The sequence below is a fragment of the Meriones unguiculatus genome, chromosome 7, assembly GCF_030254825.1.
Source record: "Meriones unguiculatus strain TT.TT164.6M chromosome 7, Bangor_MerUng_6.1, whole genome shotgun sequence".
In the NCBI taxonomy this organism is placed as follows: domain Eukaryota; kingdom Metazoa; phylum Chordata; class Mammalia; order Rodentia; family Muridae; genus Meriones; species Meriones unguiculatus.
Genome location: NC_083355.1, coordinates 6,909,690 through 6,922,358, shown reverse-complemented (window position 1 = coordinate 6,922,358; position 12,669 = coordinate 6,909,690). Strand labels below are relative to the sequence as shown.

The window sequence follows — 12,669 nt, the reverse complement described above, 5'->3', positions numbered from 1 at the left end:
GTGCACTGTTAGCCCAGGCTAGCCTTGAAGTTGGGATTCCTAGAGTGTTGAGATCATAGGTATGCAATAACACACTTGGCTCTCCTTTCTTTTTGCATTATCATTTTTTCAGCTTCAAACAAACCTATGTAGATATTTTCACCTATATTTTTTTGGTTTTTGTGGATTTCTTTTTTTTTTTTTTTTTTTTGACAGGGCTTTTCTGTGTAGCCTTGTCTGGCCTAGACTCTCTTTGAAGACCAGGCTGTCCTCGAACTCACAGAGATCTGCCTGCCTCTGCTTCCTAAGTGCTGGGATTAAAAGCATGCCCCACCATGCCCTTCTACTTATGATTTTTTTTAAAGGTGAAAAAAATATATATTTAGAACTAGCCAGCAGGACTCAGTTTGGATCAACCCAGTTTTATTGGTAACATTCAAAGCACGGAGATCTGGAGCCAGGTGAACACATGACCTCTCTCCATCCAGTCAGAGGGTGTTGACCTTGCCACATCAACCACACACAACTTCTTTGAGGTTCTGTTCGACCTGGTGCTTAGCCCTGACTTCCATAATAGCCATCAACGTGCCACTTCTGCCTTCTTCATGGCTGACTCCATAGCCAGGGAAGCTGGTGATGGTCAGTGATCAAGCTGGGTTTCACCAGAGAACACAATTTCCAGGATGATTGGGCTGTTGGAAGATGGATGATGGACAGGTCAGCATGTGGCTGTGGTGGCCATTCTGCATGAACTTAGAGTTCAAAGAGTTTGCTCTGGCTTTAGCTCAGGATGTTGGGCTAGGGGCCAGGGGGAGTTCTTCCTTGTTTTGGTTTTATGGTGGAGAAGAGGCCCTGGTGCCTTAAAAAACAAAAACAAAAACAAAAACAAAAAAAAAAACCTTATGGGTTCTTTTCCTCTGCGTGTGTCTGTGTACCATGTGGATGCTTGATGGCTGAGAAGGCCAGAAGACATCAGATCCATTGAGGACTGGAGTTATGGACATTTTAAGTCCCCTAGTAGATGCTGAGCCCGGCTCTTCTGGAAGAGCAGCCAGTGCTCTTAACCGCTAAGCCATCTCTCCAGCCCCACCTGCCATTTTTCACTCTTATTTGCTATTGGTGTGTGAGGGTTTCCCCATACCACAGCTTGAACATGGAGGCCATAGAATAAGCTTCAGAAGTTGGTTTTATCTTTCCACCATGTGGGTTCCAAGGATCAAGTTGAGGTCCTCAGGCTTGGCAGTAAGTGCCTTTACTTGCTGAGCTGTATTTCTGACCATGGTTTTTTGTTTGTTTGTTTGTTTTTAAGGCTTTCCTTAAAAACATTAAGGTTGAGTGGGTGATAGGCAGAGAAAAAGAGATTGATGCCTTAGCCTGGCGTGGTGGTGTGCACCTTTAATCCCAGCACTCAGGGAGGCAGAGACGGTCAGATCACTGTGCGTTCCAGACAGCCTGGCTTACAAAGCAAGTTCAGGACAGCCAGGAGAAACCCTGTCTTGAAAAAAAAAGAAAAGAAAGAAAGAGAGAGAGAAAGAAGGAAAGAAAAAAGAAAGATGTAAAAAAGAAAGGGGGGGCTGATCCCTTGAAAGCCACAAAGGAAGAATCAGACCAGCCCTGGGAAGTTGCCCATTAAGACCCTAAGACAGTTCTAGGAAAAGCAAGACGGCCATTTATCCCCTGGTGTTTTCTTAACTTACAGTTCCATGTGCGTAATGCTCACAACTCCCATCCATTCCCAGGAACCTGTCTCCTCCAACAGTGTGGGGACGCAGTACACACCACTGTGAGCTTGTCATCTGGGAGGCCTGTCATCACCAAGACTCACTCAGTTTAGCCTCCATGGAACTCTGGAAGGGAAGAAGGTGCAGTATGGAGAGCACAGAGCTGAGCCCCAAATTGCCGATTACATCAACTAACAGCCTGGGTGGTTTCAGGTCAGGCATGCATGAGGAGGTGAGAGGGCAACACAGACACGCAAACATGCAAACCTACACACACAGTCATTCACATGGAATGGGGCTGTTCCCAGGGGACCAAGCAGGAAACAAGCCACAGAGCATATGCTGTGCTGTTCATCTTTCCAGAGAGGAAAAAAGAGCCTAGCAAGCTTGTCAGAATAGATTTCCTACCCTAGCGCTGCAGAGAAAAGCTATTAGATTTTCAAGAGGCCTGTGTGCACAGCACCTCTGAGGAGTTGCTGGCTTTTGTGAGTCTTCCCTTGCTGGCTCTGTGACGAGTAGTTCCAGTCTGTTCAATACCCCCAGGAACTCCAGGAGACAAATAAAAAAGCTCTTGTTTACTGAAGAGCATTGTGAAGCTTAGAGGTTAAAGTGAGTCATTCAAGGTCACCCAGAAATATTCCTTCTGAGGCTGGAGCTTGTAGCTGATGGCAGAGTGTTTCTCTAGCATGTGCAAGCCCCATGGTTCATCCACAGCAACACACACACACACACACACACACACACACACACACACACACACAGTGTATTAGTATTTCAACTGAGGCCCAATGCCACCATACCTCACTGAATGCCCCTTATGCCCACAACATGGAGAGCTTTTAAGGGGTCGTCTGACTTATGGCACTCAGGAGAATGGAAATCCCATGGATCCCTTCTTATCCAAGAATATTGCCAGCTCACCAGCTGTAGAGCAGGGCTATGTCTACAGATTCCTCAATTTCCAGGACTGGCTTGTGGATTCTTTTTGTTTGCTTGCTTTTGTTTTTTGAGACAGGGTTTCTCTGTGTAGCCTTGGCTGTCCTGGACTCATTTTGTAGACCAGGCTAGCCTCAAACTCACAGAGCCCCGCCTACCTCTGCCTTCCTGAGTGCTGAGCTTACAAATGTCGGCCACCAAGCCCAGCTCAGGATCATTGATTCTTAATACTTTCTTCCCTTTTCCTGATTTTGAGTGAATGGTCCCTTCCTGAAACACCATCTCAATCCAGGCAACCTTTGAAGGACCAACGAGGGAAAGGAGGACAGTGCCATCAGCCTCCAAATTGCCAGCCTTTTTATTGTATTGTTTAACACAGGGTCTTCTTATGTGACCTAGGCTAGCATGAAACTCACTATGTAATGCAGGCTGGCCTTGAACTCACCGTAGTCCTCCTGCCTCAGCAAGCCTTACAGGCATACGACACCCCACTTAGTGCCCACCCATCCAGGGGAACAGGTGTCACCTCTCCAGCCTGTTTGTCCTCCCAGCACCGTCCATCCCCTTACCGAATGGTTCCTGGCAGCAGCCAGTGAGAAGAGCCTGCCAGCTGCTCTTCTCCAGGGCAACTTGTCTCATTCTCATCTCTGCTCCCATCTCTTCCAGAATCCAGGCCACCAGATGGCCTGACAGGCTGTGTTTATTTGGAGCCACGGAAATGGGCAGCTTCCTGTTCCTGCGGCTGTGGGTCAGGCACAGGTTGGAGCCCCACCTCAGAGCAAAGATGCCCTGGAACTGCTCTGGTTTTATCGTTCATAATCCGCAACCCGAGTGGCTGAGGTTGCTCCCCTGAGCAGCTTCTTCCAGTCACTATGGAAACGTCTCTGCTCCCTCTGAAATTCTGGGACTAAATCAGACAAGGAAGGACCCAAGAGACTCCTTTCAACCCAGAGCCCCAAAGGAATATGTCAGTTGCCAGTCCTTCAGTTTACAGACTGTCGAGGGGCTGTCTTATCTCCCCAGTAACGCCGAAACCATAAAGGCTTGCTTCAGTGACAGCCTCCTGTTTCAATCAGCCAGTGTCCTCGGGGAATACTTAAATTACCCCAGGAGCATATTTTTCTAGATAATGACCCTTTCTCCTAAAAAAAAAAAAAAAAAAAAAAAAAAAAAAAAAAATCAAATTCTTCATTACAAGTTAACCACAAGAACTATTATCAATTACTAATGTTTACTGACCTCTATTTTCATACACATAAACCTCAGCTAAGTAAGTAAGCCAAGGATTAGTCATCTTCAGACATCGCCCTTGGAGACTTAGCATTAGAACTTCATCAATTCTGGATTTCTCGCCATAACAACGATATGATCTGGTCCTGCTTAGCCTGCTGTCTTCTGAATTCTGTACCTACTATTCCAGCTGGTCTTTAGTGGCTAGAAGAACCCACAATGCTGTTCCTTAAAGCCTTAGGGTGGGAAGAGGCTGGTGTTTAGAACCATTTTCCTCCAATGATCTGCCTCCCAACCCTGGCTGGGTACATAAGCAAAGCCATCCATCACCACTCACACATGGGTGGAGGTGGCTTATAAACTGTTTTGTGTGTGTGTGTGCGCGGGCGGGGGGGGAACAAAAACAAAACCTGAAATTCAACTTCCTTCTTTGTTCCTTTCCTTTTTTGGGGGTGGGGGTTTGTTTTTCTAGACAAGGTTTCTCTGTGTAGCGTTAGCTTTCCTGGACTCATTTTGTAGACCAGGCTGGCCTTGAACTCATGGTGATCTGCCTGCTCTGTCTCCCAGAGTGCTGGGATTACAGGCATGTGCCACCATACCCAACTCAAAAACTTAACTTTCAAAAATGAATTGCTGCTGGACAACCAAGGCTATACAGAGAAACCCTGTCTTGAGAAAGCAATAAATTAAAAATAAAGTGAATTGCCATGGAATTTACCTGATCCCCATTGTGATGTGTCTGTGATGTGCCATGTTCTGCATGTTTGAGATATAGCAGAGAGATTACATTCTAGCTAGGAGACAGGCAATTACGTTAGAACATACGACTAGGACGCTGCATGGTCATAATCTGATTAGTAACTAGATTAGTAATTAGATTAGTAATCAGAGCATTTGGGAAGCGGAGGCAGGAGGATCAGGTGTTCAAAGCCAGCCTATTAATACAGGAAACCTTCTCAAAACACAAACAAAAGCCAAACCTGGTTGGGTAAATCAATGACCCTGCCTAAATAAACACCACAAAACCAATCATTAAACTCAAACCACACACACAAGGATTGTTTGATTGTCTATTTGTTTGTCTGTCTATCTACATATATCTAAAGCAGGCTAGGAATCTGGGACAGGAGAGAGCAAGGACCTTACAAGCCAAGCAGGTAAGACCTTGCTGTGTTTGGTTAGGTTGCTGAGGGGTCCACGTGAGGAGAACGGACTCAGAAAGAGAAAAGAGTGTTTCCGAGGACGTGGGATCCAGTGTTTGTTCGTTCGTTTACGTATTTATTATTTTTACGACAGGGGCTCACTATGTAACTACGTTAGGCTTAGCTTTAGCCTTGAGTTCAGTGCTGGGTCTGCAGGTGAGCACCACCCAGCCTGAAAGATACAAGAGTCTTTTTAAGAAGAATCTCCCGTAGATGGTCTTCGTCTGCCAGTCAACCTCTGCCGGATGCCAGCTGGGTAGCCACCACCACCACCATGGCCGAGATGGTCAGCCCGGAGCATGAGAAACCAGGCGGAACTCAAGTTGCCAGCGCAGCGTCGCTTGCGGACCGCGGAGAGAATGCACACCGGAAGCGGCCCTGAGAAGTGGACATGGCGGCTGCCTGTGGCCTCCGCTGGGGCCTGAGCCGAGCTGGAACCTTGTTGCTTCCGCCGTCCGCACGTTGTGCTCGCCGGGCTCTGCACAGACAGGTAGATGGCACTGAGTTCCAGAGCATCTACAGCCTGGACAAGCTCTACCCCGAGTCCAAAGGCGTGGATACCGCCTGGAAGGTCCCGGTGAGCCGAGGAAGGAGGGAACGGAAGGGGCGGTTCTTCTCGCTGCTAGGTGACGCGAGGAAGCCGGGCTGCGTGGAATGTTTGGTTGTCCCGGGAGGAACTTGTCCTAGCAACTGGGGAGCTGGGAATGTAAGGTGTGATAGCCTTCGTGGCTCGAATAGTGCAGCTCCTGGGAGAGGGACCGCCACATACGGGTATTTCAAGATCACTAGTTTTTCTACATTTGCTTCTCGGTCTTCAGGCCTACATTCTATAGGAAAATGTGCACTGTGTACCTTCAAAGTGAACAATAAAAACAGGGGCCCGCAATTTGGACCGTACCGGGTCTTTTGCCCCTATTAACGTCAGGAACCTGAGACAAGGCTTGTTGGTTCTTTCAGGATCCGTTTTTACCCTCCTGCATGTAGACAACACTGCATGGGGCCAGAGAAGGAGAAAGGGAACCTATTGAGCTGCACCTAGAGAATTGAAAGAGCATCAAGTATATTCATTCACTCACTCACTCACTCACTCACTCACTCACTCACTTATACCACATTCAGCAGATTTCTCCTGAGAGCATGCTGTGTCACAGTGCTAATTTGGGGCAGAGAGTAGTAAAACAAATCTTACAGCTGTGGAGCTTATCATATACTGGAGGGCGACAGACAAAAATAAATTAATAAACCCAAGTAACACTGATTATGATGCTTTAGAGAAAACAGACCAGAAGAAGTGACGCTAGAGACACAGTTGCAGGTTTGTTGTTTGTTTTGACAAAGGAATTCATGTAACCTAGGCTAGCCTCAAACTTGCTACATAGCTAAGGGTGGCTGTGAGCTCCTGATCCTTCCACCTTCATCTCCTGCGTGTAAAGATTACTGGCATGTGTCACTGTACTGGCTTATATGTGTGTTGTAAGAAAGGCCCTTTAAAAGCCCTGGCCGATCTCCAATTTGCAGTGTTCCTCCTGGGTCTCTCTGCGCCTGAAATGCTGAGATCACAGGCATACACTACCAAACCCTGATTAGAGTTGCAGTTTTAAGTAGAGTGAGCTGGTAAAGCCTGGAAGAAGTGGTGCACACTAGATCTTGCAGCAGAGGCAGGAAAATCAGAAGTTCAGGACCAGCCTGGATTATACGAGACTTTGTTACAGCAAAGACCTGGAAGAAGAAAGCATGAGAATACCGGGGAACTGAGGGTCCGAAGCAGAGTGAACAGCAGACACAACCACCTCAGGGCACTACTGTGCTGGACAAGTGTGCCTGAGCAGGGCAGTCTGATGAAGGGAAGCTAAAGAGGAGAGAGTGAGTGGAGGCCAGGAATGGAACCATACAATGTAGTTTTACAAGCCTGAGAGTTACAGACAGTAGCCTGGAGAATGGTGAGTTAGGAGGTTGCAATAATATAGACAAGAAAGAATAAGCAGGTGGAAGCAATAGGAGTTTTGCAGATGTAAGATCCTAGGCATATTTTGAAGAAAGTCAATAGGACTCGCTACTAGATTTGATAGAGTGAGAACAAGCTGAGTATATGAGAGTGTGGTTGAACAAAGAGGTTTACTTTGAGCCCAGAAGTTGGGAGTCACCAATATAGATGGCATTTTCATCAGCTTAGATGGATGAAATGTTTTAGGGAGAGAGAAAAAATATTTCAGTGGCACATCAGAGTTTTAGCCATCACAGAGAGCTAGTAAGGGGATGTTAGAGAGAGGCATACAGAGGCAAGAGAAAAACCTGAGGGTGTCTTAGCAAAGAGGAGTGTAGTCTTCAGAAAGAGAGAAGTCAGCAGGATGAGGATTCCACCACCCCAATTCTGAAGATAAGAGGGATGAAGGAGGCATCGAAGGGGGTGCAGGTGAGGACACTTTGGTTTGGAGGCCAGAGCAACCTCTGGGGACGGTGTTTGCTGGATGATGAGGTTCCTGGGGATTTAGAGTTGGAGGGTATTGTTGCTGAATGAACAGTTTGCCCGAGGAGGAGGCCTGGTATGAGTAGCTCAGTCTGTCAAGAGCCCTCCAGGCAGGTGAACAAGGGTTTGTTCAAGGCAGACTGCCTCTGGTGGCAGCTTCCTGTGGCACCGGAAGGAGCAGGGTGACCCACTAGGATTGTTGCACCAGGTTGCCGGAAGGTATTGTTTAGTGTCCTTCCTGTGTGTGTTCTTTGTCTTGTCTCATTCACCCTGTCCCCGGGGACAGCGGGAAGCATGAGCTAGATCTTAGAGGAGTGCTTCTGAGGTAGTGCCTGAGTGTGTGTGTGTGTTGGGGGGGGGGGGGTGCTGGTTAGTTTGACAGCATTATTTTGCTGGAGGCCAGAAAAGAATAATCCATAACTTCTTTAAAACGTGTATTGCGTTTATTTGGTGGGGGAGGGTGTCGTGTGCACATCAGTGGACAGCTCACAGGAGTTGGCTCTCCCCTTCTACCATGTGGGTCCCAGGGAACCTACAGGTGAACTCAGGTTGTTGGGCTCGACTTTTTGGAAGTGCTTTTACCCCCTGGGCCATCTCTTCAGCCCAAAATATAACATTGACTTGTAACTTTATGTTACTGTAATTATCATCATCATCGCTGTCTTGGGACAGTTAGGAGTAACCCGACAGATGACTTCTCTCTCTGACAGTATATATATTATCGTGTTACAGGAGCATGCAAAACAAACAGGCAGTGACATCCCTCTAGGTAAGTAATTTTATTGAAAATCAGACATTTTAGGCTATGGGTCTGACTTAGTTGTTGGCATACTTTTTTAAAACCCTTATTTACATTTCTTTTATTTTTTTTCTCCCTACTCCACCCCAATTCCTTCCAACACCCCAACACCAGGTAGGAGAGAGAAAGGGTTAGTGGGAGAGGGGGCACAGTTCTCTTAGCTGCTTCCTGCTGGTTAGGGTCATTGGGTTCCTGGAAGCCAGTCCAGTCCTTGTTTCAGGAGATGTTCAACTTCTTGTATCATTGCAACAGGAGCTGAAGGGGGGCAAGAAGCAGCAGCCTTTCTTTCTCGAAGCCCTCACTTTCTGGGCTCTGGCATTTATTCTCTCTCCAGAGTCCTCAGATTTAAACCATCTGCGGCTGGCAAAGGGGCATGAGGCAAATAGTCTGCTGCTGTGGATGGTCTGAATCAGTCCCACATCCTACACCTGAGTCCAAAACAAGACCATGTTTATATCCACATTCCCCCGTTTAGGAAAATGGCTTTTCTTTTAATATAAACAAAACTTGCTATTGCTTTCTTGAAAGGAAATAATCAAGAAACCAAACCCTTTCGGATCAGTAATTTCTTTTATAACCTGATGACTTTCAGCTTCTCTTGTCTGGAGTTCAAGGCCAGCCTTGGCTCCATAGCAAGTTCAAGACAGCTTGAGCTATGTGAGACCCTATCTCAGGACAACCAACCAACCAATCCTGTACCTGCCAGACATAGACAGGGCCTCATAGCTGTGGTCTAGAAAGAAGTATTGACCTCCCCAACACACTGTTTTGGTTTTGGCTTGGCTTTTTTTTTTTTTTTTTTTTTTGGTTGATTGATTGTTTTTTTGTTTGTTTGTTTTTTGAGACATGTTCTCACTATGTAACCCAGGCTAGTTTGGAATTCACTGTATAGCCCAGGCTATCTCAGAATTATAATAGTTCTCCTACCATCTTGCCCAGTATTTCTCTCTTTTTAAAATCAAAGGGGATATGGCTCTTACTGGCTGTTAAAGGGAGGATAACCAAACATGTTGGCGCTCCTTTGTTAGGGTGACACCAAAACGAAGACCACAATACAGGCATAGGATGCCCAGTAACCCCGGAGCCAAGGTGGTGCTGCATGGAGGCAGTCCTGCAGCCTGCAGCTGGCTAAGGGGTGCCTGTGCAGACCAAGGGAGACCTCATCTCAGTGACTGGGGAAACGGCATTCCGCTCAGTGAGCAGCAGTTGCCTTTCCTGGCTTCCTGCATTCTCTGAGGGGTCATACAGCATTGTGTTTCAACAGACTCAGCTGCAGCCAGCATGACCCACATGTGTTACATGCAAGGTTGTGAGGCTCTGTAGTGCAGCCGTTCCCGTGCAGTACCGGGGACCTTGGTTATCCAGTTAGAACAAGGTTTAACTGGCTTTTGTAAAGGAGGGAGACCTGGGAGGTGATCTCAAGACTGAGCACCACTTCCTGCCTCCGTGGTGCCACAGAACTTCAACACCCACGCAGCTGGTCTTATTGCGGTTTCCAGCTCCTGTGTCTCCCCTACCCAAATGCTATTCAAGCCTTTGCACAATACGGAAATGTGAGGAAGGAGCCAGGCATTGGTGACGCACTCTGCAGGTCGATCTCTGAGCTGGAGTCCAGCCGGGTCTACAGAGTGGGTTCCAGGATAGCCAGGGCTACACAGAGAAAGCCTGACTCTAAAACACAAACAAGCAAATAAGGCTTTGACAAGAAGCCATGGGGCTTTGTCAGGGTCATATATAGTTAGTGGCCACACTGCCTTTCTGGGTGAGAGCCCCCCACTAAAGGTTAAGTTCTCCTCCGTCTGGCAGATAATTTCAACCCACACCATGAGCTTGGCCCTGAGAACACACAGCCAGAAACAACACTGTCTTGTGCCTGTCTGACTCACTGTGTACTTTGTGCTGGAGGCCTCAAGCTCCACATCCTCCTCCCTCAGCCTCTGGTGCTAGCACCTCAAGGAGATTGCCATCCCACTCATCTGGTCTTCTCCCCTTCAGCCTCTGGCCCAGCAGGATTCCAGGTCCACCATGCTTTGAATTGTGTGAGACTGAGTCTATCCCTTAGCCTAAGCCTCTGAAAGAGTCTTCACTTTAACACAAACCCAGAGCAGAAGGGTGTGGTAGAAGGTGCTAAACTTGGGAGTCCTTGGGACATCTGTGAACGCTGTGCAGCTGATCTGATCTGATCTGTGAGGTGTGGGGAGGGGAGAGGTGTGGGGAGGGAGAGGTGTGGAATAGTCATGTTGACTAAATTAGCACTCTACACACTTGGCTTGGGGGACTCCTCCTGTGTGTTCTTCGCTTCACAGATCGGTTGAACATATCTTACTGTCGGAGCAGCGGCCCTGGGGGGCAGAACGTTAACAAAGGTACAGGCCCCGGGTTGTTCCCTTTGCTTGAAGCCTCGGCTGGGAGGTGGAAGAGGCGACTCTGCAGCTCTGCGTTCACATTCCTGTGGAATAAAGGGGTTTTTCTGCTCAGCTCACACACCTCCAGCTTATAATAATCCTTTCTATTCTTCTGAATGTGGCCGATTGTCTGCTTCTCAGCTGTGGGTTGCTAAGACTAGGATTGGCTTGTGAGGATAAACAAAGAGAACTCACAGCATGAGCCGGCAGCCTGCTTGTTTCCACAGAGAACAGGTTTCCTTTGCTCTCGTGAGACCCAACCTCCCCCTACCCCTTACTGTTTTCAGAGTCCAGTAAAACAGTCATGAGAGTTATGAGAGGCCCTGGAAATTTGGATATCAGGAGTCCAGTTTTATACCAAAGAGCCTTGCAGGCTTGTTCCATGGCCAGATTCAACATAGGCTAAAATGTTCCTGGTTGGGTGGTTGGTTGCTCTTGGCTTCAGGACAGTTCCTGACCGCCTGGGCTTCCTAAGAGTCTCAGGATCGCTTCTCCTTCCTCCCCATGCACAGTGAATTCTAAGGCTGAGGTGAGGTTTCACTTGGCCAGTGCAGACTGGATCGCCGAGCCTGTCCGCCAGAAGATTGCACTCATGGTACCACCCCTTTCAGTCCCTGTGGATCCCTGGGGTGGGGATAGGCTTGTGGGCCTTGTGGTGTTCCTCATTTTCCTCCTTGGCAGCATAAAAATAAGATCAACAAGGCAGGGGAGCTGATTCTTACCTCTGAGACCAGCCGCTATCAGTTCCGGAATCTGGCAGAATGCCTGCAGAAAATTCGAGACATGATTGCCGAGGCCAGCCAGGAGCCCAAGGAGCCATCCAAAGAGGACGCTCAGCTTCAGAGACTCAGGTACAAAAACACTCTGGCAGCAAGCGGGTTTATGGGGACCAGGGCAGGGAGGCCAGGAGCTTCCCTCAGGGGTGATAGGGAAGCTGCTGAGAGGAGCAAGGTGCTGACCCAGGCCAGGTGCACATCTGGCTCCTGCTGACTGGGCTGCTCTGCTCACGCCTCAGCTTCCAGCTTTGAAAAGCACTGATTGCACATCTGGGCCTCATTGCTGTCCTTTGTTTTCAGAATAGAAAACATGAATCGGGAAAGACTACGCCAGAAAAGAATAAACTCCTCCATAAAGACGAGCAGGAGGGTGACCATGGACTGAAGTCACCCACACTGCTGGCAAAGACCGGGGTCCACGCAGCTCTGCAGAGAAGACCCTTCTTGATTCAGTGGAGCCTTGCCAGAGCGTCCTTTGCAGAGAAGGCTTTGGGTCATCCAGGGCCACCCCTCTGTTGTGTGCCTCATGTACTACTAATAAACCTCTGAGAACAGGAGCATGGCTCTTCATTGGAGCTTTGCAATAGAGCTCCCACCTTTCAGCCTAACCCACCCCACAGTTGCACACATAGAGCAGCAGAGGATTGTGGGTCAGGCCGCAAGGAGCGCACAGCTAGGAGGGCTGAGACAGGTGAGCAGGCATTTGAGCTGGACCTTCAGAAAGACAAACTGAGCACGGCTGGCCAGGAAGGAAGCTGAGTGGGAGGCCAGGGATGTGAAATGACAGATTGTGCAGGAGGCTTTTGAGGAGCTCCTGGGAGGAAGACAGGTTAGAGCCTCAAAATCTCCTGAGCTACATCTGCAGGCCAGAGGCTTAGGGGTTACTTGTGTAGTGGGTGAGCATTTGTGTGCCATACACACGTGCAGAGGTTAGACAGCAAGTTGCAGTCACCTCTCTTCCACCATGAGGATGGGACACAAGTCTCAGGCTTACGGGTAAATATCTTTACTTGCCAAACATCTCACTAGCCCTCGTTTTATTTATTATTATGGGGGGGGGCATGCATGAAGCATGTAAATGTCTGGTATCCAGAGGCAACTTGTGGGAGTCAGTTCTCTTCCACCATGTAGGTCCTAGGGTCCGGTCAGGCCAG

General features: G+C 48.3%; 1 protein-coding gene and 1 long non-coding RNA gene across 3 annotated transcripts; one reads left to right on the top strand and one right to left on the bottom strand.

Moving 5' to 3' along the window:
* Positions 1–381: 381 nt before the first annotated feature.
* On the bottom strand, positions 382–3,579 carry LOC132655096 (uncharacterized). The gene is made up of 3 exons (XR_009592730.1): positions 3,206–3,579; positions 1,677–1,826; positions 382–671 (listed from the first exon to the last, which is right to left on the bottom strand). It is a non-coding gene; the product is annotated as an uncharacterized LOC132655096 (long non-coding RNA).
* Positions 3,580–5,167: 1,588 nt separating this feature from the next.
* Mrpl58 (mitochondrial ribosomal protein L58) lies at positions 5,168–12,072 on the top strand. 2 transcript variants are annotated; one of them, XM_021635391.2, is made up of 6 exons: positions 5,168–5,645; positions 8,268–8,304; positions 10,641–10,700; positions 11,252–11,334; positions 11,421–11,590; positions 11,816–12,072. In XM_021635391.2, the coding sequence occupies exons 1-6, from the start codon at positions 5,460–5,462 to the stop codon at positions 11,898–11,900; spliced, it is 621 nt and encodes a 206-aa protein (XP_021491066.1). In that variant the 5' UTR covers positions 5,168–5,459; the 3' UTR covers positions 11,901–12,072. The 2 variants fall into 2 exon arrangements, with proteins under 2 accessions (XP_021491066.1, XP_021491075.1); XM_021635400.2 differs by having other exon boundaries at positions 5,187–5,558.
* The last annotated feature ends 597 nt before the right edge of the window (positions 12,073–12,669 follow it).